The 26,659-nt window shown below is 37.0% G+C and overlaps 1 protein-coding gene and 1 pseudogene across 2 annotated transcripts in view; one reads left to right on the forward strand and one right to left on the reverse strand.

Annotated features, from left to right (window-relative positions):
• LOC109003767 (nuclear pore complex protein NUP214) overlaps positions 1-26,659 on the forward strand; it is a 47,172-nt gene that overhangs the window by 12,119 nt on the left and 8,394 nt on the right. For both annotated transcript variants that reach the window (XM_018982054.2, XM_018982063.2), the window contains exons 4-10: positions 5,753-5,877; positions 7,087-7,199; positions 8,545-8,684; positions 9,745-9,910; positions 10,990-12,073; positions 14,361-14,513; positions 16,010-16,067. In XM_018982054.2, coding sequence (XP_018837599.2) covers positions 5,753-5,877; positions 7,087-7,199; positions 8,545-8,684; positions 9,745-9,910; positions 10,990-12,073; positions 14,361-14,513; positions 16,010-16,067 — 1,839 coding nt within the window. The remainder of the gene's footprint in view (positions 1-5,752; positions 5,878-7,086; positions 7,200-8,544; positions 8,685-9,744; positions 9,911-10,989; positions 12,074-14,360; positions 14,514-16,009; positions 16,068-26,659) is intronic.
• Positions 2,364-2,479, reverse strand: LOC118344632 (annotated as a pseudogene).

Genomic DNA, 26,659 nt, shown 5'->3' on the forward strand with positions numbered 1-26,659 from the left:
CGTGCATAGATGAGGCGGTGATGGCAGCGTACTGTTGGGGCCAAATCAGGAAAATATTTTAAGGGTGTTGGGTGAGATGGAGAAAAAAGTTGGGAATTTATTAGAGGAAATAGATTGGCTGAAACGCTGCGTTAAGGGTAAGGAGGTGTTGAGGTTGGGTATGGGACGTGATACGGGTTTTATTGAAGGGAGGGGCTTGGGCCGTGATTTGGGGATAGAGATGGGCCTTGTTTTGGGCAAGGATAGAGATGGGCTCAACTTTGGGCCAGGCTATAGGCCTAAGGAAAAGCTGGCGGGCAAAGCAGCTGGTGACCGAGATTTCAGCCTAGGTGCCGAGTCAGCTTCTGTTGGCGCCGATAAGCACCTCGCCGGTCTCCCCACCGGCACAGAAAGAACCTCCAGTTGCGGTCGAGCACTATGGAGAGCTGGTAGAGTCATTCCGGCGAGTAGATTTGGAGGACGGCGAGATGGCAGAGGAGATTGTAGTGGCTGAGACCGTGAGGGTTGATCCCCCGTTGTCGTCAGGTGGGGCTGTTGGGAAGTGCACAGACTCAGCCATGCGTGGTGGTCGAAGGCCCAGATGAGGCTCCTGCATGTTTAGTCTCGTCGGTAGAGGATGGTTTTTGGGTGAGTTCCCGTCGCCGATTCGTGGTTTGTTTTTGGAAAATGCATAGACTCAACCGTGCTTGAGGGATTGAGGCCCAGCGGTGATTCCTGTGCAGCCAGTTGTGTCGGAGCTTGATATCCCGATACTGGCGTCTCCGATAGACCCTCTATCACTGGAAATGGTTTCTTTTGAAGAGAATAAGTGTGGGGATGGGGTTGAAGAACTAAAATTGTCTGTTCCTGCCAGTGGAAAACCAGATTCAGTGTGTGGCTCAAAATTGGCTTTTTTTTTACTCCTGCAAATCATTGGTGAGGAGGGGGCCATTTTAACTCCTTTGTGTACACTTCCTCCCAGCTCTAATTATGAGAGTTGTTCGTCAAAGTGGGTTTTCAAGAAAGTAGAAGAGATTCAAGCTGTCATTGGGATTTCGTTTGGAGTTTACGAAGAACAATTTAAGGCTCTCCTCGTAGCTTTTGAGGATAGCCATTCGAAGTCAGCTTCAAAGCGGGATAAGGACTTAAAAAGTTAATGTGTTCCATTAATTATGATGTGAAAGAAGGGAGTGGCGGAAGGGATAGGTCGAGAGGGAGGGGCAATATAGTTTTATTATGAAATCTAAGATTCTATCATCGAATGTTCGGGGGCTCAATGATCGCAATAAACGCTTTAATATTAAATCGTTATTGCGGATGTGGAAGAGTGGTGTAGTGTGTTTGCAAGAAACAAAATTGCGATTCATTGATAGAAAAATTGTGAGAAGTTTATGGGGGTGCGCATATGTGGGTTGAACTTATTTGGCCTCTTTGGGAGTCTCAGGTGGAGTGTTATTTATGTGGGATAAAAGAGTGATTGAGTCGATTGAGGAGTGTATAGGAGAGTTCTCGGTTGCGACTCTTTTTAAAAATGTGGTTGATGGATGAAAATGGGCATTTGCAGGCTCCTATGGTCCTAACGTGGATAGGGATAGGAGAGGGTTATAGGAGGAGCTGGCGGGCATATACTCCCTATGGGATGTGCCATGGTGTATATGGGGTGATTTTAACACTATTTCACTTTCCTAGTGAGCGATCAGGGCATTGTCGACATTCTGTGGCTATGGAAGAATTCAATGTGTTCATCTTTGATCTAGACCTCATGGATTTCCCTTTGGTTGGGGGAGAGTACACTTGGTCAAATGGACGGATTTGGTCGAGATTGAATAGATTCCTTGTATCTCCTTCGTGGGAAGCTAAATATCCGGAAGTAAGTCAGAAACGACTAGCTCGAGTCAGTTCAGATTATTTTCCTATCATTTTGGATTGTGGGGGTATTCACAAGGGGCGCCGATATTTCAAATTTGAAAACATGTGGCTAACAACGGATGGGTTTGTAGACATGGTACGTGCTTGGTGGTCTTCGTATCAGCTTATTGGTACCCCTAGTTACATTCTTGCAGGCAAGTTGAAGGCACTGAAACAAGATTTGAAGAAGTGGAATTTGGAAGTTTTTGGTCACATTGATAATCAGAAGGTTACATTGATGGAGGAATTGCAGGTCTTAGAGGAGAAAGAGTTCTTGGGAGATAACTCGGAGGATGTGTTATTGAGGAAGGGCATGGTTATGGCAAATCTGGAGAAGGTTTTGTTGTCAGAGGAGATTTCATGGCGTAAAAAATCCAGGGCTCTTTGGTTGAAAGAAGGTGATAGGTGTACGAAGTTCTTTCACAAAATAAACAATTCTTTTTTTTTTTTTTTTTTTTTTTAAATTTTAAAAACATGGGGTGCAATATGAAGACTTCCCAGGATGTCACCCATCCTAGTACTATCGCCCAAGCACGCTTAACTGCGGAGTTTTGATGGGATCCGGTGCATTAGTGCTAGTATGGTCACACCCATTCAAAGTGACCAATTCACATCGGCATAACAATGCTTTTGAGTCACTTCAATTAGGGTCTCAAGTGCTACTTCTCCTCCCAAGCTAGAAAACCATATAGTACAATATTATGAGACTTCTTTCAAAATCGGTTCCTTGGAGGCCGAAGCTTGATACTTTGCATTTTGAGGCAATTGAGTCGCAGAGTGTGAGTGTGTTGGAGAGACCTTTGGTTGAAGAAGAGATTTATGAAGTCATATGTGGCATAGCTAAGGATAAAGCGCTGGGGCCGGATGGGTTTTTAATGGGTTTCTTTCAAACTTGTTGGGACATAGTGAAATGTGATATTATGCAGGTTTTCAATGAATTTCACTCGTTACAAAAGTTTGAAAAATCCCTTAATGCGACCTTTATTGCTCTCATTCCCAAGAAACATGGGGCTTCGTCTATTGAAGACTTTCGACTTATAAGTCTGTTTAGTAGCGTATATAAGATTATTTCAAAGGTGCTTGCTAACCAGCTTAGCCCGGTGTTGGAAAATATTATTTCCAAGTCCCAAAACGCTTTTATTCGAAGGAGACAAATTCTTGATTCAATACTCATTGCAAATGAGTGCTTGGACTACAGATTACGGGAGGGAGGTTCAGGTGTTCTGTGCAACCTTGACATGAAGAAGGCATATGATCATGTGAATTGAGAATTTCTCTTATACTTGCTTGAGAGAAGTGGCTTTGGGGATAGGTGGATTGCATGGATGCATTATTGTATATCAACCGCTCGGTTCTCGGTTCTGGTTAACGGTAGACCTGCTGGTTTTTTTTTATAGTTCACAAGGATTGTGGCAGGGAGATCCTCTATCTCCTCTTCTATTTGTTATAGTTATGGAGGCTTTAAGTAGGATGGTGCATACTGCTGTTGGGGGAGGCTTCTTATTGGGTTTTCAGGTGGGCAATGGTTCTGGTGGTTCTATTATCATTTCACACCTTTTTGCAGATGACACGTTAGTTTTTTGTGAAGTGACTAGTAGCCAGATCCAAACTTTACGAGCATTGCTACTTTGCTTTGAAGCAGTGCCAAGGTTAGAGGTGAATTTGGGTAAGTCTGAGATGGTTCCTGTGGGTGATGTCTCTAATATCCTTAGCGTAGCAAGCCTTCTAGATTGTAAGGTGTCCTCTTTCCCAATGAAATATTTGGGCCTCCCGCTGAGAGCAACTTTCAAGAATAGAGTTAGATGGGATGAGGTAGTAGAGAAGATAGAGAAAAGGTTGGCTGGTTGGAAACGGGTGTATTTATCAAAAGGGGGTCGCCTCACTCTTACCAAGAGTACACTTACTAACCTCCCCACATATTTTTTTTATCTTTATTTCTTATGCCTGTAGGGGTGGTGAACATATATAACTAATAATATAAGCATACTACGTTTATAATTAAATATATAATATATAATCTAATTACTTATGTCTATATAGCGAATATACTTCATAAGTATATTTTATAATTTGTATAATAATTAGTCGATAAAATTTAATAATTTCATGTACTAGTATGTGAGAATCATATATGAAATAGATATATACTATCATATTAAGTGTATGTATTAATAATATGTGTAGACATATAATATATTGTTGTTTTGGATAAGTATTAACTAGTTAGATATTAATTATTTATAAATTTTTTAAAATTTTATAATTCAATAGAGACTCTACTTGTTAGTTGTATAAATTCAATATTAGATTTTTTATTTTATTTATTTATTTAATTTATTAATTATTAAATCTTATTCAAAAAATAAAAAATTAAACAGTTCAAGCTCGAGCTCGAGCTCGGCTCGGCTCGACTCGAACTCGTTTGTGGGACGAGCTCGAGTTGAGAGTTTAGCTTATCGAGTTGAGCTCGAACAAAGAATAAAAAAAAATCTCGAGCTCGGGCTCGAGTATTTTGAGTCGAGCCGAGTACGGCAAGCCAACGACCTGCTCGGCTTGGCTCGATTACAGCCCTATTTACATACCAATCTATATGTGAAGTTATGATTGATGTGGTTGATTTTTAACTTAAATATTAAGTAGAGGAATCCATCCTGTAGTTCTGATTTGTTCTAGGTGTATTATAAACCTTTCTAAACCAGACATGGCAGATTTTTGAAAAGGTTGAATTTCTTAGATCATGTGTTCAGAAGAAATAATTTCTCCTTTGGTTTCTTGTTGCCTCAAATATTTCAGTTTTGTTTGTTTAAAAAAAATATTTCAGTTTTGTGTATGAAGATTTAAAAGGAGGTCCAAAGTTAGAAAATTAAAAAAGTTTTCCTAGTATCACTCTTCATTCTCACCGACTCTGATGTCTAATAAATTTAATCCTTTTAACAAACTGCCACTTATAATTCCAAGGATATATCATTTCAAGCACCCACATTTATTAGCAACTATCATCTGGCTGTTTGACATTTGGGTGCACACATCATGATTTTTATCGAGTCTTGTATGATATCAACCAGAGGCTTTAGAGTTTATAAATGAAAGTTTATTGGGTTGAATGATGGGAAGAGATCTATTATAGCAATGTTGGACTTGAGGCTCTGTTTGCAGTTCTAATTTGTTTTGATGGGGGTGGCCCCCCGCATCAGATATTTGTCCAAGACTCTGAAGTAATACAATACATATTGGCCTCAATCATTCCTCAAACTAATTGTTATATTAAGACTTTTTTCCTATGTAACTTTAATTGTTGATGAACACATTTTGATTTTTTTTTTTATTGATGGTTCTCACGCACCTAGCGGGTCTTAAGAGCTATGAACTAACCCTTCATCTCATTCTTATGGGGAGAGGAGTTTCTATTTAAGCTAAAGCTCATGGCATGTGCTTAATTTTGATGCAAGACTTTGAAGTAATACAATACATATTGGCCTCAATCATTCCTCAAACTAATTGTTATATTAAGACTTTTTTCTTGTGTAACTTTAGATGTTGATGGACACATTTTGATTTTTTTGTTGGCATCAATCATTCCTCAAACTAATTGTTATATTAAGACTTTTTTCCTGTGTAACTTTAGTTGTTGATGAACACATTTTGATTTTTTTATTGATGATTCGCACGCACCTAGCAGGTCTTAAGAGCTATGACCTCACCCTTCATCTCATTCTTATGGGGAGAGGGGTTTCTATTTAGGCTAAAGCTCATTGTTATGTGCTTAATTTTGATGACTCTTGTTAAATTTGACCATTTTATAAAATTTTGTAGAGTTCTGAATTTTTGGCTCTGAAACTAAATATTTCTCAAATAATTGCACCAGTGGATTCTATCAAGTGGGTTCGTCCTGATTGCATTATTCTAGGATGCTTTCAACTTGCTGCAGATGGGAAAGTGGAAAATTACCTTGTCCAAGTTATCAGAAGCAAAGACGGCAAAATTACTGATGTTAGTAACAAACTCTGGCTACTCATTTGTTCATTATGATTGGGTTGCTTTAAAAGCCAATTTGGTAGCCAAATTTGTTTTTTGTAAAAGTAGAGTGCAGTCGAAAGGTTTGTCTTTTAAGTTGGTTTAGGTAATTAAGATCATTATGGGGTTCAATCCCACCATCCACATGTTGTGGTGGGACAGTTCCTGCTCTATATTTGCTTAGCATGATGCACCATTCTTCGAGATTTGTTTTTCCACCATTGTTAAGGGGTCCCTCCATTCATGCATTTTCCTAGGTGAAAAAAGAAATAAATAAATAGGAAGATAATTGAGATCATTAACTTAGGCCTCGTTTGGATGTTGAGATGAGTTGGGATGCGAAATCTGTGAATAGTAGTGAAATAATTTGTGAATAGTAGTGAAATTGTTTGAGTTAGATGTTTTATTGGGTTTTGGAAAAGAAGAGAGAAAAAGTTGAATAAAAATATTATAAAGTTAAAATATTGTTAGAATATTGTTAGAATATAATTTTTTAATATAATTTTTGTTTTGGGATTTGAAAAAGTTGAATTGCTTTTTGTGTTTTGTTTGGAATTTTGGGAAAATTGTAATGATTAGGTAATTATTAGATGAAAAAGTTGAAAAGTTGAGAATTTGAAATTGAAAAGTGTTTGTGTTTGAGTGGTTTTTGGATGTTGAGATGAGATGAAATGGGATGAGACCATCTCAACATCCAAACGGGGCCTTATTGCCATTTTTATGGTCCATGTATGGTTCATGCTTTTGATTTATATATAATGTCGCATCTGCCTCGTGTGCTAGTATGACATGGATGTCCTGTTCAGCAAAATGTGGATTTAGAGATTCTGATATTGCTATCAGTTTTTTACATTTTGTATTTATAATGGGCCAATCAGGCTTTGATTCACAAATAATAATAGTAACAGGGGAACAAATCAGGCTTTCAAATCTCTCCTTTTTTTTAACAGATAAAAAAATGATTTTTGTATAATAAATAATAGATACAGGGGAACAACAGAGCAGCCTTATTGGCATGTCACTGTTTAGCACCTTTTGTGCTGTACAGGTACTTCAAAACTTTGGCTCACCATGGTGCTACGGAATGATATCTGTTTTGCATATGCATTGTATTGCCTAAAAAATCAGTATATTCTATCCGTTGTTAAAGTTTTGTCCATTGATATTGCAAAATTTCTCTTGTAGGGCTCTGTCAAGCCTGTTGTGCTATCCTTTTATGATTTGTTTCTAGGTTTTATTGGCGACATATTGCCCTTTGGAAGTGGACCGCTTTTGTTCTTGAGTTATTTAGAGCAATGGTATGTGTTGAAAATTCCTACCTTAACTTTTTTTTAACTATTTGACATTTCTGCTGCTGTTAGCTTTGCTTTAGTACATTAATTAGTGAAGCATGCCTTGACTTTGACGGATTCGGACTTTATGGACCTTATCAAATCATTTGGATTTTTTGTCTTGCTCATATGTTGTAGAGAAACCATTAATATTGCTACACTTCACCCAAAAAAAAATCCTAGGTTGAATTATATTTTGATTACAACTAACACTGAATATGGGAGAAAATCTCTCCATGCATTTAGAAGAACATTCACTTCTAGAGAATTGTTTATTTCCACATGAAGAAAAACATATTACTATCAATGGACAGCTTTGCTGTCCATATTTGTTTCCTTATTTATTTCCTTGATTTACTCCTGTACAATTAGCATAATATTTGACAGATTGTATAGGGATAGAATTAGCATATGCTTATTTCTTTCCATGTATAGAACTCTTGTACAGTTTATATAATAAACCGAGATCACATGGCCTATTGATTTGGCCATTCATACAGAACTTTGACTTAATTTGCATGGTTGGAGTGGGAGATTTCCTTCTAAAGACTTAAAGAGGATGAAATTGGATTCGAGCGAATATGCCAAAAAATAGCTAAAAATAACATTGGCATCAATATATGTTAAATAAGAAGATAATTGCAAGTTTTATGCAAATTGCATTCTCTGCTCATGGAGAGAGTTTGTTTAAGACTGACCATTTTTTTTAGTTCTTCTAATAAATTTCCTTTTTAGTGATTGATCTCATGGATTTGTATAAAAACAGTTATTGATCTCATGAATCTCTCTTTTTGGGGTACTGCTTGTCATAAAGCTGCGCTTGGTTTTACTTGTTTAAGCTTGTTTTTGGCAGGATCTCTTACAAGAAATCAGTATAATTGGAAATATATTTTATGTTGTTTAGTTTGAAACTTCTTCTCTTCGGTTTATAATTGATTCTAAGTAACTTTTTGCATCTCAAATAATAAAAATTGACCGGATTCTCATTCTTTATTCTCAAATCAGTAGGCATATTGATTATTCGTAATCAAAATTGACCATCTCAAGTAATTACTGTAATCCTGTTACTTTATTATTAGTATTCTCTGGTATAATATGTAACATTGACCAAGTTATTCTACCATGTAATGGTGATGGCTAAATTAATTTTTATTTTATGACAGCGAGCTTGCAATTACTGCTAACAGGAATAATACAGATAGGCACATTGTGTTGCTTTATTATTAGTATTCTCTTGTATAAAATGTAACATTCACCAACTAATTCTAGCATGGAATGGTGATGGCTAAATTCTCTTTTTATTTTATGACAGCGAGCTAGCAATTACTGCCAACAGGAATAATACAGATAGGCATATTGTGTTGCTTGGTTGGTCACTAGCTGATGAGATAAATGAAGTTGCAGTTGTCGATATTGAGCGAGAAAAGTGGCTACCAAGGATTGAGCTTCAAGGTGCTTATAATTGTATTCTAGACTAAAAGCAAATAAATGAAGTCTTTCCTTCATCTAGAATGATTTGTTTTCCTATTAGGACTATTAATCATCAGTTTCCATCTGTATACCTTATGTAAAAAATTCACTCTAGATCAAAATGTGAATAGCCATATATTTCCATACATCTTTAGGAAGCTAGATAACTTTTTTGCTGATAAAAAAAGGAGCAGCTAGATAACTTGAAGATCCTACATATGAAAAGAATAGTGAATGAACGCATGCTAGGCATGTTTATATTTTGAAAATATGATGATCTTTCCTACCAATGCCATGCGATGGTTGGATGGGTAAGTTACACTCAAGGACTTTGAGATGAAAAGAATAATGAATGTACACATGCTATGAATGTGTATATTTTGGCAATATGATAATCTTTCGAACCAATGCTATGCTATGGGTGGATGTGTGAGTTACACTAAAGGGCGTTGAGAAAATGTGTTGCACCCAGGATGTTTACATCAGACATGAATGCAGTACCCCATTGGCCATTTGACGTGGGATCAGTGTACAACCTTGCACACAAGCGTTAATGTGTGCTGGTAGCATTACTAGAGTTTCTGCTTTTTGTGCCGTCAGCCTTGGATTCTTAGCACCTTACTAGAGGAAGAAAAATTATATTGTATTACCATTGATTGAGTATAACAGGTAATGAATGGGATGCTACATTATCTAGGAAGGAGAAGTTGTAACTCTTTTAATGATTCAAATGGGCTCTAATTGTACCGTTGGGTCATCTCTCTCTCTCTCTCACACGCACACGCACACGCACACAAACAAACAAACATATATAAAACATGCCCCATGAATACATGAACACATAGACCGTGAATACATAAAACATACCGTGAATACATAAAACATAGTTTTGCGTGTTTGTGACCTTGTGTGTGTGTGTATGTATTTTAGAGTGAGTTCGTAGGTTGTTGGCTATTTTCTGGATTGAGATTATTTTTGCTTATTTTAGGACTACCTTGTTATCCTTGTTTTATTTTAGTTTCTCATACGCCCATTGTTTCAGAAAATGATGATGATAATTTGATCCTGGGCCTTTGTGTTGACAAAACTTCACCCAATGAGAAAGTCAAAATCCAACTTGGAATTGGGGAACATAGAGAGCTCTCACCGTATTGCATTCTTCTGTGCCTTACTCTGGAAGGAAAGCTTGCCATGTTCCATGTGGCCAGGTAGTTCTCAAAGATGCCTTTCACGTCTCCATTTGCATTACGAATCATGTGAGACATTTATATCGCATGGGTATGTCTCTTAGCTCCATTAAGTGGTATTGTAACATCCCCGTCCCATGTTGGGACAAGGAATTACTCACATAGAGTGAGTAATTTTAAAGGTAGTCATAGTGCTAAGTCCCACATTGACTAGTTACTAGGCCTGGTTTGGATAACAAAATCCTCCCAACCCATCGCATTCCCATCCCATCCCATCCCCTCTCATCTCAATACCCAAACACCACAAACACAAACACTAACACTATTCAACTTTAAATTTTCAACTTTTTCATCTAATCATTATAACTTTCCCAAACTTCCAAACAAAACACAAAAATAATTCTACTTTTTCAAATTCCAAAACAAAAATAATATTAAAAAATGATATTAAAAAATAATATTTTTATTTATAATATTTTTATTTAACCTTTTCTCTCTCCTTTCCCAAAAACCCATAAAACATATTAACTTAAATCATTTTACTATTATTCATAAACCATTTCACTACTATTCACAGATCAACTCATCTCATCTCATTATCCAATCGAGGCCTAAGTGAAACTGAGGTGTATAAGTGATTCTAGGAAAATTTTGAATTGACTGGTCCTTTTGGGGTTATATTACAAATGTGGCTAGTGCTTTCCCTGGGTTGTTCTATGTGATATTGGAGCATCGAATGACATGATCCTGATGAGGTTGTTAGGAATTTAAAACGTGGAGTCTGGGAACCCCCTTCCTACCTTGGGAAAAGGAATGATTCACATATAGCAGGTAAATTGTTATAGTCCAAATATTGGCTACTTACTAGGTGAACCTGGCTTTATAAATCATTTTTTTTTTTATATATATAAGTAAACTTTATAAATCATTTAAGAAAGGTTCAAAGTAACTAGTCCTTTTGAGGTCATGGTGCAAATATGTCTAGCACTTTTTCTGGGTTGTTACAGGTGCTGAGCTCCCTGAGAACTATTACTATAATTTCTGTTGTATGTGTCTCTATTAGACAGCAAGTTGAGTTTTTTTTTTCCCCTCTTTTCCAGTGTTGGAGGTACTTCTGTTCCACCAGTGGTTACTTCTGCTTCTTCTGATGAGGAAGAAGAGGAAGAAGAGGAAGAGGATACTCATGCAGTGATACCTGTAGAATGTCATCTATCCAAACCTTCACTCGGACTGGATAAACAGGAATTCGAGCAGGTCTCTTCGGGAATTCAATTCCAGGATGTGAACAAAAAGGAACTTAACACCAAAGAAGATGGCAAGATTAATAAGAAAAGTTTTTTAAAGTCCTTTGATGTGAGCAAGAGTTCAGTGTCTCCAGTTGTTGCTAGTCCTGTATCGCTTAGAGAGAGTAATTCCAAAAACTGGAAAGGTGAGTCCCAGTCAAATTCAGAATCATTTGAAACTGATAAGCAACACACCATACCAGACACAAAGTGGTACCAGGACACAGATGGTCAACAAGTACAGCCTTTCAGGCAGCAAAGCTCCGAATTTTACCAATCAAATTTTAAAGCTTCTTCTAACACAGTTAAAGACTTGAGCAAGATGGGAAGTCAGGAAATTGCAGATCTCGAATCTAGCACTTCTGTTGAAGGAAGAAGTTCAGCTGATATCCTTGGTCAGTCAAATCGTAAGAATTTATTAAATAGTGTTGGGATGGGTAAGGAATCCATGGGAAATATTGGAACGACTAGCTTACAGAGTGCTTCATCTCATTCATGGACAAATGGAAAATTCATATATCCAAGAGACAATAGTGAAAGATCTGAGTTTTCATTGTCAGGATCTATTCAAGGCAATCAAACTGAAAACTCTGGCATTAGTTTTGGTGCTGCAAATGTTTCTGGTGTAAAAACTTTTCATTTAAAGGATTCCAGCAGTACATCAACGTCAGTCAATTTTACTGGCAGACCAGCTCAGGGTAGGGGACAGAGAACTTTAACAGGGGCGCAAAATGTTGAATCATTGCTTTCCTTCGGTAGCTCACAAATGTCAGTGCAGGAAAACTTTGCTGCAGGAAAGTCCCTCAACCATAAGCTTCAACCTTCCAAGGAAGATAACAAATTTCCCCCCCTGTCAGGCATGCTGAACTCTGAACCAAACTTATCAAAGCAATTTGGAAATGTAATGTCCATGTCTTATACCTTTCATTTTTTCATACAAATTTAGTGGGTATAAGTTCATTGTGAGCATTAGAGGGCAGCACCTATTAGGATTAATGCAAATGGTATCTGCACATTGACTTCAGGTAGGTTTGCTACGTTATGCTCGTAAATTCACTTGTGAATTAGCTTATGCTTGCTAGTGTTTTTTGGAGGATTGATTTCGTAGTTTTTTAGGTTTGGATAGTGAGATGATAATTTTTAGTTTTAGATGAAAGTTTAAAATATTATTTTTTTAATATTATTATTGTTTTGGGATTTAAAAAAGTTGAATTGAGATTTGGAAAAGTTGAATTGTTTATTATATTTTGTGTGAGAATTTGAAAAAATTGTAATGATGAGATGAGAATTTTGTGTCTCATCCCACTTGCCAAACATATTCTCAAGTCCATCTTTCTTTCCTTGTTTTAATCGGTAAGTAAAATTTTATTGATCATAAAAATAGGCAAGAACCCAACTATACGGGACATAATACAAGAGCATCACGTATTCGTGCTAGTTTAGTGATACAAGAAATTCATGAAAGTTCATGTAGTGAAATCAATTACGATCAACCAATGGAATAAAGTATTGAAAAAGAAGTTTCTAAACTCATCTATTGACCACTCTTGATCGTTGAAATTTCTTTCATTCCTCTTCCTCCAAATACATCACCATAGGCATATCGGACCCATCTTCTATATTGATATGAGAATTGCCTTGAAGGCCTCTTCAAGAAGCTAGGAGATTTGATCACGCTTCTTAGTATCGCCCAAACTAATCTCACCCTAGCAAAGAATTCATTCCACAAGGTCATGGCAATCTCATAGTGAAGTAGTAGATGATCAACGAAGTCCCCACCCTTTTTGCACATACAACACCAATTTATGACAATGATTCGGCGTTGTCTTAAGTTGTCTAGTGTGAGAATCTTCCCCAAGGAAGCTATCTAGAAAAAGATGATTGCCTTTAGGGGGTGCTTTTGTCTTCCAAATACTCTTTGATGGGAATGGACTTGCATTATGCTTATTAATGAATTGCTAGAAAGAGCAGACAATGAACTTCACTTTCTCAGAGGGGTGCTAAGAAATCTTATCTTTAACTCCCCCCTCATACAAGTAGAGTACTCTAGATTATAGAACTCCTAAATGTCGTCAACTTCCCAATCTTGGGCATCTTTAAAGAATGTAACATTCCATTGTGGAGTTCCATTGGATAGAACTAAGAGGTCCGCAATCGAAGCTTCTTTCATTCTTGCTATATCATAGAATTATGGATAAGTTTCATTGAGTGCCTTATTGCCACACCATATTTCATGCCAAAATTTGATTTTTGACCCATCACCCACCTCGAAGTGTGTATTTCTAAAATATGTATCCCATCCACTTATGTGCTTCCAAAGCCTCACCCCATGTGGCTCACTCAACTCATTCGAACACCATCCCCCCATGCTTCAACGTGCTTTAATTCTATGACAATCCTCCACCAGCCCCCTTGTTCTAGGTGGTTCCTTTGTGGCCATTTGACCAACAAAGCTTTGTTTAAATTTTGCAAGTTTTGGATACCCAATCCTCCTCCTGAGATAGGAGAGCATACTGCGGTCCATATTACCAGGTGTGAAGTCTAAACTCATCGTTCATCCCCCCAATAAGAAATCCGGTTAAAGTTTCTTTATGCAATGAGCCACCTTGGTGGGGAGTAGAAATATATGAAGTATGTCGGCAAATTGGAGAGGTACTTTTAGTTAGAGTGACTGTACCAACTTTGGATAAGTACATCATTTTCTAACTGTTAGTTTCCGCTCCATTTTTTCTATCACCATCTCAAATTGATTTTGATTTGAAGGGAGTACCCAAAGAGATGCCAAGATATTTCATAGGCAAGTGAGATATCTTGCATCTCAAAATAGAATCCATACTCTCCACGCTAGGAACATCCCCCACCAAAACTATTTCTGATTTGTCCAAGTTCACATTCAAGCTAGAAGCGCTCTTGAAGCATAGAAGAAGAGTCCTCAAAGCTTGAATATGATCATGGTTGGCCCCACAAAAGATTAGGGTGTTGTCGGTGAATACAAGATGAGATATGTTGAAGGAACCAATATTTTCTCAACTTTCTTTCCTAACATTATTCCTAAGCTGTTGGAAGACCTAGGTCCTAGGTCATTCTGTTTTTTTTTTTTTTCTATTTTTTTTTTGGGTGGGGGTTGGGGAAGAGGTTGGCTGCTTTTTCCTTCACCTCTTAGTGTTCTTTTTTTCTTCTCCTCTCAGATAAATGGGATGACCAAAGAGCTGGATGCACTTTTGGAATCTATAGAAGTAGAGGACGGTTTCAGGGATGCCTGCACCATTTATCAGAACAGTTCAGTTGAAGCATTGGAGCAAGGAATGAGTACCCTTTCTGACCAATGTAGAACATGGAAGGTAATGCTTATTTATTCACTCAGCTTCTTTGCCTTTTTCTACAGACTTAGCTGTAGCTTTGAATTCCTTATATGATCTTTAAGTTGGCTTGTTGGTTCACGAGACTTCCACAAGGATCTTATTTAGTTAAAACAATAAGGCCCAGTTGCAAACTTTAGTCGTCAGACTTGGGACTTGATGGAGTAAAATATACTTGTATGTGTTAATATCTTTCTCACCATTAAAGAAGATATTTTAACTAGAAATTGTGAATGTCAAAGGCCCCAACCTAGACCTTCACTGGGGGAGGATAAAATCTGGGATGCGTCCCACGATATATTTTTATACCTAATGTAGACATAATGCAGTGAGCTTGTGTTTGAATGAATCTAACCATCTATTTTCTCCCCTTTTCATTTTTTTTTATTCATAAAAAAAATTCTCCCCTTTTTAAAGTTGATGTTCAAAGCATAACTAGTGTCTTATCCATCTGAAGTCTTTGAATCTTTTGTATATTTTTTGAACCTGGGGCTCATGGATGATTGGAGAATTCGTTCATGGAATCTCAAGTTTGTATGAGCTTGCCATATTGTGAGTTGTAGTCTGTTGCTTCTATGTTTGATACTATATATGCTAATAATCTAATAGGTGAACAAGCTGATCATATGAGTTGGAGTTTTAACTGTAGCGTGAGATTCGATTTCATTCGTTGTAAAAATTATTAAAGAGAATCTATCGTGGTTTCATTGGAAGGGTATTCTGTGCAGCAAGGTTCCCCAGGAAGTTGCTTTTTCTGTGGATAGTAGCTTTAGGGAAAATTCTAACTGAAGATAATCTTGTTAAGAAACATATTGTTTTAATGAATTGGAGATGTATTTGCAAGTGTAGTGGCGAATCTGCAGATTATTTGTTGATTCCATGTACAATGGTGACCGGTGAGCTAGCAGTGGTAATTTATTCTCTGTTCTTGGAGTTCTATGGCTAATGCTTAAGATGGTAAATGATGTGCACTCTGGATAGAAAAGATGGTTTGGAAAGCACCAGAGTTTCCCTATTTGGAGTGTTGCCTTCTTATCTGTAATGTCGACAATTTGGAGGGAAATAGATAATCATAAGTGTACTGGTGTATTGCTGTCCATTGTTTTGTTGAAACGATTGTTTTTGAGATTGTTGTTCGAGTGGTGTTCTACACTTGGCACTACTTCTATGATGTCTTTTGTAGATTTTGTTGATTCTCTCTCTCTCTTTTTTTTTCCTCTCAACTCTTTAGGGTAGCTTTATACAGCGTTGCTGTGTACTACTTTTACTCTTTAGTTTATTAAAATTTTTATGAGTTAAGAAAGTATGTATTTTAGGCATTTAATTCTTTAGGAGAGCTTTACTCTTGTCTGAATTTTGGGTATTTATCTTTTGGTAGTATGTATTTATTTTTGTCAGTAAGTGTGTATTTTCAGATTATTGAAATTCTGAGATTTTGTCATTGATATTCGAATCTTGGTTGTCTCTGAGCTTTGTAGGGCATTGTCAAGGAACGACTTGGAAAGGTCCAGCATCTTCTTGATAAAACTGTTCAAGGTATTGTTCTTTTGGCAACCGCATCATTAGATTTTACAGTATTTTATTTAAAAATTTTGCCTCACCCTTATGGAAGAATTGGTATTTGAAGTGGGTTCTCTGAAACATTGAATTAGATTTCCAATTTATCTGAGTTGAGAAGGATAAAGGTGGATTTTGCTTTAGGAAAATAGGCTAAAGTGGACAATTATCATGAGAAAACCTTTAGACTGGATGTGGCGTAAAGCATTGCTTTACACCATCCAGTGGGAGGCTGTCACATCAGCCTCCCTGTGGTTTCCAAAATTAATGCGATGCAGATGATCAGAGCCCAACGAATGAATTTTCTGATTTCTGAAGAGCAACAAAAAACCCTCTCTCCTCTCCCATCCCTTGAGAGATTTTAAAAATAGTTGGCTAAATATGCACTAGCAGCTACTGTAATCACCCTCTATTTCATTTCCACTGCAATCTCCCTTCCATAAATTTTCCTCTTTGTTTTAATTATTGGCCAACAATTTCCATGAGTGTAATATCTAAGCTGCTGGCAAGGTATCGAGGGGAGAAGTAACAGTACTGCAGTGCTGAAGATGATCCCCCTGTGCTTACTTTGGTGTTTATGGTTAGAGAGGAATGGTAGGTGCTTTGATAATTGTGCACGTTCTGTAGGGAACTTAGGGAGTTTTTTCTTAGTACTCTAAGCTTTTGGGTGAAGAATCTTGTAAGGAATGGGAATGATTGTAATGTTTTGCTTTAGTTATATTCTGTTTTAGCTAGTAAGTAGGTGTTCTCATTTGTATACATCCTATGTACTTGGGCTATGCCTATTTGCTTGGAATAAAATTTCTCTTATTAAAAAAAAAAAAAAAAAAAATCTAGAACCTTGAATTTAAGAATAAAAAATTGTTAAACTTAGCAAAGCCATAGTTGTATAGATCGAAAACTTAAAAACTACTTTCACAGAAATAATCCCATCAAAGAATGAACCTCATTCCCTTGGGGAAATTCTTCCTTTATCATAAAATAGTGACATTCTCGAGAAAGTAGGGAGACTAGTGCTGCAAAGCCCAGGAATGAAGACACAATAACCAAATGCTTGTTTGAACAGGCTTTGTGCTGCAAAACCCATCAATAAAATTAGTCTATTTTGCCCAAATACCAAAATGTTATAAATGAAGTTGATGAAATTTGAAGAAAATAATGAAGATTGAGAGAGAATAAAACTGGAGAGACTAGAGGGATAGGCAGAGCTGTCGACAAATGTGATTTAAGGTGGCAGATTTGATGATTGATTTCGGCTGTTGTCTCAAGAACACAGATTGGACACAATGAAGAAGTGAAAAAAAATTGTGTTTTGTTTGACTTATGGGCTGTAATCCTCTGTTGTGCTCTGTTACTTATAAAAAAAATCGTCTGTCGTGCTCATTTTGAAAAGCAATTGGACGATGATGTGTCATACTTACAATGGATGGTGTATGGCAAAGTTTTGCACCACATACGTTCCAAATACAAACTCAATTATCATACCAAAGTTCTTAATAACTGACTGACATGCGGATCTTTGCCTCAATCTCCTTATGGCAGCCACTGTGATGTTTAATAAGTTTCCATGTACGTATCCCTTTTAACTATTCCATAATCCTCTTTATACCTATTAAAAAAAGACTATTCCATAATCCTTCCTACATTTTCTTAGAAGAACCAACTTGATTCCATGATTTATATTTTTTTTTATAAGTAAACATGTTTTATATTTATGAAGGTAAACTACAAAAAACCATTCCAAACTGCCACCTCATTCTTAAACACAGCCCAAAGTTACAACTTCTGCCAACCTACTTCTAAATGCAAGGTTTTATGTTGATTTAGCACCCTCTGTCAATTCTGACTGTTAATTTTTTTTTATGAGAACTGTTATTGAAGGAAAATGAATATTGTCGTGATGGTTTGGTGTTGCTGCATGTTTTAAGAGCAGTGGGAATCGATAGACCATATATTATTGCAAGTGCTCTTTGGAATTTTGTTCTCTATTTGTTTGGTATGTAGAGTCACTGGTCGGAAGTGGGCAAAATCCATTGATCCAACTCCTTTTCTCGACAAGGGAAACAGAGCAGTATCTTCACATTTGCAAAACATGTCGATTGGTTTGGCTGCTAATTCTAACTTGAAAATGTTAGAGCAACATACCATGGCTTTGGCAGATCATAGGTCTTATGCGACAACTCTGATATGGCTGGAGAAAATTTAGGCAAGGCTTAATCTTCCATAGGGCCACTTTGATCAAAGTAGGTGATAAGACATTGGAAACTGAGCTGGCGATGTAGTGCATGGCTTTAATGCAAAGACTGCTGTTAATCAAAACATGCAATCATGGAAGGATTTTTCGAGATTTTCACCTAAATAGATGCTTCTGACATGTCTGAAGAGTCGGGTAGTGTTAAGATAAATACAAATGATTAAATCTACCTTTTCCCTTCAACTTAAGCTTTTGGGACAAATGGTGATTTCACACGGTATCAAAACAGAGTTCTTGAGTTCCAACCCTAATTCTGCACTTTTACCCATTTAATTAAATATTTCATGTGTTAGGCCTACTTATTGATGGAGAGCCTGACCCACACGTGAAGGGAGTGTTAAGATAAATATAAATGATTAAATTTACCTCTTCCCATTAGCTTAAGCTTTTGGGACAAGTGGTGATTTCACATGTAGGAGTGTTATGAAAAAGATGCACAGTGTGTTGTGCACTTTGAGTAGATTTTCAAGGCGGCCTAAGTTGTTTGAGGTGTAGATTAGACCCTTTTCACCCCTTCCAAGAAAAGCAAGTTCATTGGTAGTTCTTTCCATTAGGCCTGTATGCCTCAAGAAAGTAAACTCCTTCCCTTGAAGGAGTATTTTGTGGGATTGAAGTCCATCTAAGAGCAGCTTTTTTTCGCTGGGGGCAGCCTCATTTGGGATAGATTCTCACCAATAGATTCCCTTAAGGAAACGTCATGGCATTGTGATTGATTGATGCTGTACGTTTAGAAAGAGTGGCAAATTTGTAGACAGCCTTTTCTTCCATTGCAAGGTTGCCAGAGCCTTGTGGTAGGACTTTGGTAAAGTTGGGTTGGGTTTTGCCTTGAAGGATTGTAGATTTCTTTGTATACTGAAGAGGGTTATATGGCAGTCCACAAATCGCAGCAGGGTTGAAGGTGGCTCCATCTGTCTCGTGATATATTTGGAGGGAAATGAATGATAGAAGCTTTAAGGACCGCCGGCGGACAATAGAACTTCAAACTTTCCTCTACAATATTCTGTTTTTTAGTTCAGCCCCTAAAGATTTTAAAGGGCCGAGTTTTCATGTTTTCTTTGCATCTTTCTCTATTTCTATTTCTATTTCTATTTCGATGTTTCTCTTATATATGCCTTGTATGCTTGGATTCTTGTTGCCGGATATATTTTTTGTACACATCTTCTCTTTGTTTCTCAAGCCTATAGTGAGTTTCAAACAGAGTTTAAAAAGGTGAAATCTTTGATGATTCCATCATACATGATGGAGTTGCAAAAACCTCGGGATAAGTATCCTAAATTTGAACTGAATGCTTTATAATTAAAGAATCTCTTTCTAGTTGCTTTGGAACAATTAGGACATTATATAGCAGAATACAAAGTTATGCTTTTTGCATTTTTCAATAAAAAATTTCGATTATTCATGAAAAAAGGAGTCATCCTTGTAGCCAATTGATCTATCTACATGCTTCACCCTAAGTCATAATGAACAGGATAGTCTGAGCCGATTGATTAACTTGGCCACCATTCAGGCAAAACACTCCTTTTACTCAATTCCCAGTTTAGTTGGGGTTACCTCGTACTGATAAGAAAAAAAAAGTTCAGAGCAATTGTAACCCCAACTTTAAGGTATCCTCTTGGGCATGATTTAGTTTTCACTCAGATCCTTGCGCACTATTGTTGGGTCGGGTTAGTTTATCCCTGTAGAAAGTCTCTCTCTCAAATGTGATTTTCCAGATTGGGGAAGTTCTTCATGCTATTTGGGTGGTGTTTGATACTAGTCACTCTCCTTAATTGCTTTCTTCCGAAGAGAGTGAAATCAGAATGATATTTCAATATATCTCATTACATGCTAGTGATCTCTATTTAAGATACAAGAGAAATATCAAAGAAGGAAAGAATTTCCTAGAATAAGAGCAGGAAATCTGCTTAATTAATTGTCAGGAAAACAGAAACTTCCTAAACAATATTTACCATAAATTACTCCACTAATGCAATATCTCGATATCTACCACTAATTACTCCATCTCCATATTTATCGGGATTTCCACACTCCCCCTCGAGTTGGATCATAAATGTTGATCATATCCAACTTGCAGAGGAAATCATCAAAACTTTGTCTAGATAGCCCTTTGGTGAAGATGTCTGCTGTTTGCTCTTTTGTAGGAACGTAAGTCATACAGATGGTTCCTTCTTTAACCTTTTCCTTGATAAAATGTCCATTCACTTCTACATGCTTGGTCCTGTCATGCTGAACTGGATTGAGAGAGATGCTTATGGCTGCTTTGTTATCACAGTAGCGTTTGATATGGAATTTTACTGTGACGTGTAATTCTTCCAAGAGTTTCCGTAACCACAGTCCTTCACGCATCCCTCGTGCAACTGCTCTAAACTTAGCGTCAGCACTACTTCTGGCCACTACATTCTATTTTTTTCTTCTCCAAGTTACCAAATTTGCCCATTTAAAGGTGCAGTACCCTGTGGTGGACCTTCTATCCTCTGCTGAACCTGCCCAATTAGCATCTGTGAAGACTTCTACTTCCTTGCTTTCACATTTTTTGAAGAATAGTCCTTTGCCGGAGAATATTTGAGGATCTTGTGCACAGCTTCCAGCTAAGTTTCGTTTGGTGAATGCATGTGTTGGCTCACCACGCTCATTGCAAATGCAACGTCAGGTCTGGTATGTGATAGATAGATTAGTTTGCCAACTAATCTCTGATATCTTTCTTTTTCAACAAATCTTCCAAAGTCTCTTGTTCTTTTTCCTGCTTCAATGGGGGTGTCACTTGGTTTACAACCAAGCATGTCAGTTTTGGTTAGGAGATCAAGAACATACTTGTGCTAAGAGAGACTAATTCCTTTATTTGATCTGGTAACTTTCATTCCCAAGAAGTACCTCATTTGTCCCAGGTCTATTACTTTAAACTCATTGTATAAGACTTTCTTCAACCTCTCTATCTCCACTAGATTATCTCCAGTTAGGATTATATCATCGACATATACAATCAGAATTGTTTTCTTTCCATCTTTGGATTGCTAGAAAAACATAGTATGGTTTGATTGTCCCTGCCGATATCCTTGACCCTTTATCACCTTTGCAAATCTATTGAACCATGCTCTTGGAGACTGTTTGAGTCCATACAGGGATTTCTTGAGTTTACATACTCTGTTTTCTTCACCGTTCTTACTAAAACCTGGTGGTACTGTCATGAAAACTTCTTCTAATTTGCCATTCAGAAATGCATTCTTAATGTCAAGTTGTTGAAGTGGCCAATCCAAGTTGGCTGCCGAAGACAAGAGTACCCGAATTGTATTTTGAGTATCTCATGACAATTTTGAGCTATTACCTGGTCGGGATTGGAAAGAGACTCATGGTTGCTTGGATCTATCATCGGTTCCAACTCTCTTGGTGCCTCAGGTGTGAGATTCTCCTTGTACATTAATTTTGGCTTCCTTGAATAAACAAGTATCTCCTCGTCATTTTGTTTTCCTGCATCTCCCCCTGAGTTTGAGTTTTCTTCTGTAACTGGCAACTTAGAAATGGTTGGGACAGATTCAGCAATAGAGAGATCAAAGTAGGGCTGAGCTCCGGCTCCAACGGAGCTGGAGTAGCCGTTTTCGAGCTCCGATAGGAGTCGGAGTGAAATTTTTTCTCCGACTTCCGATCGGAGTTCCGACTGTCTATTTTGTTAAAAATAATAATAATAATAATAATAGTACTTAAATAAATAATGTGGTCAATTTCTTTTGTTAAATAAATTATATGCAAAAATAAATTTGATCCATTACATGACATAACACTACTAACAGAGGTAGGTGTGTCTATGACTTGATCCAAAAATAAATATAAGACATTAAGACTAATAAGAGTATCATGTGCCATGCGGTGGGTCCTTGTTTCAGCTTTTGCTCGGATCGAGCACAATGTAATGTAACTACATAAATTATTAAATATGATAACCAAAGCCCAAGTCCAAACCTGTAAAAAAAATATATATATATACTGAAAAGATAAAAAAAAAAGAAAGAAAAAAAAAAGAAAAAAAAAAGAAGCTTAAATACAATAGTTTAAAAACTAAATAATATGTATGATGTAGCCATAAGTTATAACAGTCTCATTTATAACGTAATAACAACATTGACTTATCCTTGGAAGTTAACTACATAAATCTTAAATGCTCATTTCACTGAAATCTCAATGGTCCATTGATCATGCTTGAAATGAAGATAGAAAGTTGCAATCAATAAATGGAAAAAAATTGATAAAAAAAAACTGAACACGGTAAAAGTAGAATTTCATTCTTACCAAGAAATGGAGTTCTCTCAACTCCATCTCAACTCTCAAGGGGCGTCCGTCTCAGACTCTCAATCATCGGCAATTATGTTAGGGTTCACAATTAGATTTATAAAATCATAAAAAGTAGAAGTTAGAAACATTAAAAATAATTAAATAATCATTTAAAAATATATATATATTTTTTTTTGATAAGTAATCATTTAAAAATATATAAAGTTACCCGATTCAAGCCTATAGCTCTCGGCATCAACGCCAACCGTATTTAGTCTAATGGGTGTTTCACGTATCCAATTCTGTGTGCAAACGAGGGCCTCCACGGTTGACGGTGACAATAAACTTCCATAAGCATCTAACACGAGACCTCTAGTGCTAAATGCCGACTCTGGGGCAACCGTAGTGACAGGAATGACTAGCACATCTCAGGCTATAAGGGAAAGGACGGGATACTTGGTGGAATTAATTTTCTACCAAGTTAATAGCTGAAATACATTACTAGGTGCCTCGACAGCTTCCATAAAATATTGTTCAATCTCAGATGTACAATGTATAATATTCCTTGTTAACATGAGTTGATGATACTGTTAGATAATACGATGGCCTCTAACCTCTACAGATGGGTCAGTATCACCCGAGGAAGCTGTCGACCCCGTCGGCCTCAAATATGAGGAGCTACCAGCTACGGATGAAGGTTGACAACTATTGTTGTAGTGATTATATAGGTCATCAATATCACTTTTTAGCACTCTAATAAATTCTGCAGCCTTCACTGTCCCGAGGACGAAATTTACCCAAAATTCTAGAACGGCCAACTTATATCGGGGGTCAAGGATCACAGTCATAAATAGCAATCTATTTATCTTCTCAATACTCTCCCAATGTTTATCATATTTGGTCTTCATTCTCGTAGCCATAGCAGATAACAATCCATTAGAGTCAGTACAATTATTTTCCAAGCGGAAGTGAAGCTCCAAGAGCTCGCTAAAGAATGAGTTCGCAATCGTATATTTGGATCGAGATAGCCGCATGGTTATGTCATAAAAAATTCTTAAAAATTCAACAAAGTAGCTCACACTGGTCTAATCATGTGCGTCTGGCGCATTGAGCCCCTATCCTGCTGGCTCCAACAAAGCATACCTCAGGCCCCCATCCTCGACCTCCATTTGCTCGAATGCTTTTTGGTACTTCTGTGCCACATCCAACATCATGAATGTAGAGTTCTATTGAGTCGGAACGTTCAAGCACAACATACTAGAACATTCAATCTTAAGATCTTCTGCTATTGCCTTAAACTTGACAAGCCTTTGAGGGGAACCCCTCACATATTGTACAATGTTGCGGACTCGGGTAATGGAATCGTCAACCTCTTTTAATCCCTCAATAACTATGAGATTGATGATATGAACACAACATCGAATGTGAATAAACTTGTGGGCCTGAATGACATTATCTCTCACCGTCGTGTTCCGCTTAAACCAATCAATTGTTGTTTCATTGCACTGACATTGTCAACTGTAATACACAACACTTTTCGAACTCCTCAGTCCTTTAAACAATCATCCATCTTCGCCCCAATGGATGCACCTTTATGATCCACAATATCTTTAAAACCAATAATTTTTTTATGCAAAATCCACTCACTGTCAATGTAGTGTGCTGTGATACACATGTAGCAGACGTTCTGTATGGATGTCCATGTGTCAGTCGTAAACGACACTCTTTGGCTAGCGGTAATAAACATCTTCCTCATCTCTGCCTTGTCTTTCGCATGCCTCTTCATACAATCTCGCATCACCGTATACCGTGATGGAATAGGAAATCGTGGCTCAACAAAGTTTAGAAACTTTCAAAAGCCTATTTTCTAGACTGTGGTAAAGGGCATCTCATCAGTAATTATCATATCTGCAAGCATGTCCCTCAACATCTTCTCACTGTATTGAGGGATGACCAATTTCTTAGTCTGTGTACCATCAGTGGCTGTAGAAGTTGTTAACTGAGGTTGGTCTGATCAGTGGCCGCCAATCCCTTCGCTATCTTATATCGTTGGCAACCATTTAGATGTGCTATTAACACACTGGTGCCTTGCTTTTTCGAATGACATCCACAAAGTTGCCCACAGTAATAGCATCTTGCTACCGGGTTCGCTTTTTCACCAGGAATTTTGGTGAAATGCTCCCATGTCCACGACCTATTTTTAGAAGGCCGTTGTGGTTGATCTTGCTCAATGGGCATCTCCTCCTTTTCGTTGAACATATCCTCATCCTTTATATTTACTGGGAGTGGGAGTCGACTACTCGCAGAAGATGTAGCTACCCTAGATGTAGCTCTAGGGGTGGAAGTACCCACCAGTGTAGGAGTTGTAGCATTGGCATCCGCTACATCCCCTTGTGGACGATTTATATCACAATCAAAGAAGCTGAAAAAATAAATTAGAAGCAAAAAATTAGTTTAAAAAATAAGCAAAAACATAAGTACTGTGAAATAAGTAGATGTTGACTCATGAATAAGCACCCCATCTGTACACATGGACCCTGATGAATGATAAATGTTTGATCATACTCCATATACGAAGTTATGATCTTTAGTGAGCAAGGTCAAAACAGCAAACACCTACTGATATGATCCCAGAATAATTTATGCTTTTATACACCATCTTGTAAGAAAGTAGTAGAACTTCATTTTTTTTTTTTTTTTGTATTTTAAAATCTGTTTTAAAGCGTAGATGTTTAGAAGGGAATGTGCATGTTTTGCTGGTCCCTCTCACCAAGTGAAAGAAAATGAAATGATGTTCTGATCTGATACCGGGCAGTAGTGTTGCAAACTACTTGTGGAACAACTTTCTTGAGGGCCAATCTATCCGATCTGTTATGCCGGTCCCTCCCAATGTTCTTACTAATGAAGTTTTACCTTCTATTAAGAATTCTTCAAAATATGGAGGTGTTATGCTTTGGTCTTGGACTTATGACAAGGGCTATAACTCAGCTATTAAAAACAGTGTTTCTGAAAGTTTGAGGCCACATTATTTTATTTATTTTTTTAAAAAAAATCTTTCATTAATTTATTGTCCATTGGCCAGTAGTAGTCTTCATCCATCCATAAAACAAAAAGTTTAAACATTAATACGTTTCACAAAACATGAATCCTCCTATATATGAAATTAAGGTTACTGATTGATTCAAATGTCTTGCTAAGTTTTGAGTCCCAAAAGCAACCCATCTAAAATAATTGAAAAATTATACTCAGCAGTCCTATACCATATACTTACTGAAAAGAAAAAAAAGAAAAAAAAATAAAAATCCACATGAATAAGTATGTAGTACAGAACTACTAAATAGAATAACTCAAAATTATTGTAACCCATAAATATCAAACAATTGTTTGCAGTTTCATGTTTGTAAAATCAATAAAATCATGAAGTCATTACAAAAAGCTCTGTATATATTTTATGTTAACAAACAATTAGATTGATTATGGTGAACTTGAGGATTGAAATAATGATGATGATGATGATGATGATATTAAACAATTGAGTCTTTACAAAACTAAACCAAAGCAAAATGCACCATTTTGTGTCTACGGGAATAAAATGCATGCATACAACACAGGTACTTGATCTATGGGTGTGCACAAAGGCTAGATTTATTCCACCCTCTCCTCTACGGGAATAAAAAATACAGGTACTTGAACTTTATTCTACCCAGTCAAACAATTAAGGGCTTCAAAGTGTGTTTGATTCAAACAACAGAGAGCTCATTTCTTGATTCAAATAGCTCATTTACATCTCTTGATTCTCTTGTACATTTTTTTAAACACATTGCATGCATACAACACAACTTACAAACACATCATACAATTCATCAAACACATTTCCTTACTACAAATTTACAAAACCAATTTACAAAAATAACAACAAAATACCAATTCATAAGAGACGTGTACAGAAAATTAAATCAAGCGATTTAATTTTAGGGCTCGGAACCCCTCACTCTCACTGTAGGAAGAAGCTGAATCTTGAATTGAAGTCGCACGAAAGAGCAAAGAGGAACGG

The sequence above is a fragment of the Juglans regia genome, chromosome 14 (genome assembly GCF_001411555.2).
Source record: "Juglans regia cultivar Chandler chromosome 14, Walnut 2.0, whole genome shotgun sequence".
NCBI classification, from domain to species: Eukaryota; Viridiplantae; Streptophyta; class Magnoliopsida; order Fagales; family Juglandaceae; genus Juglans; species Juglans regia.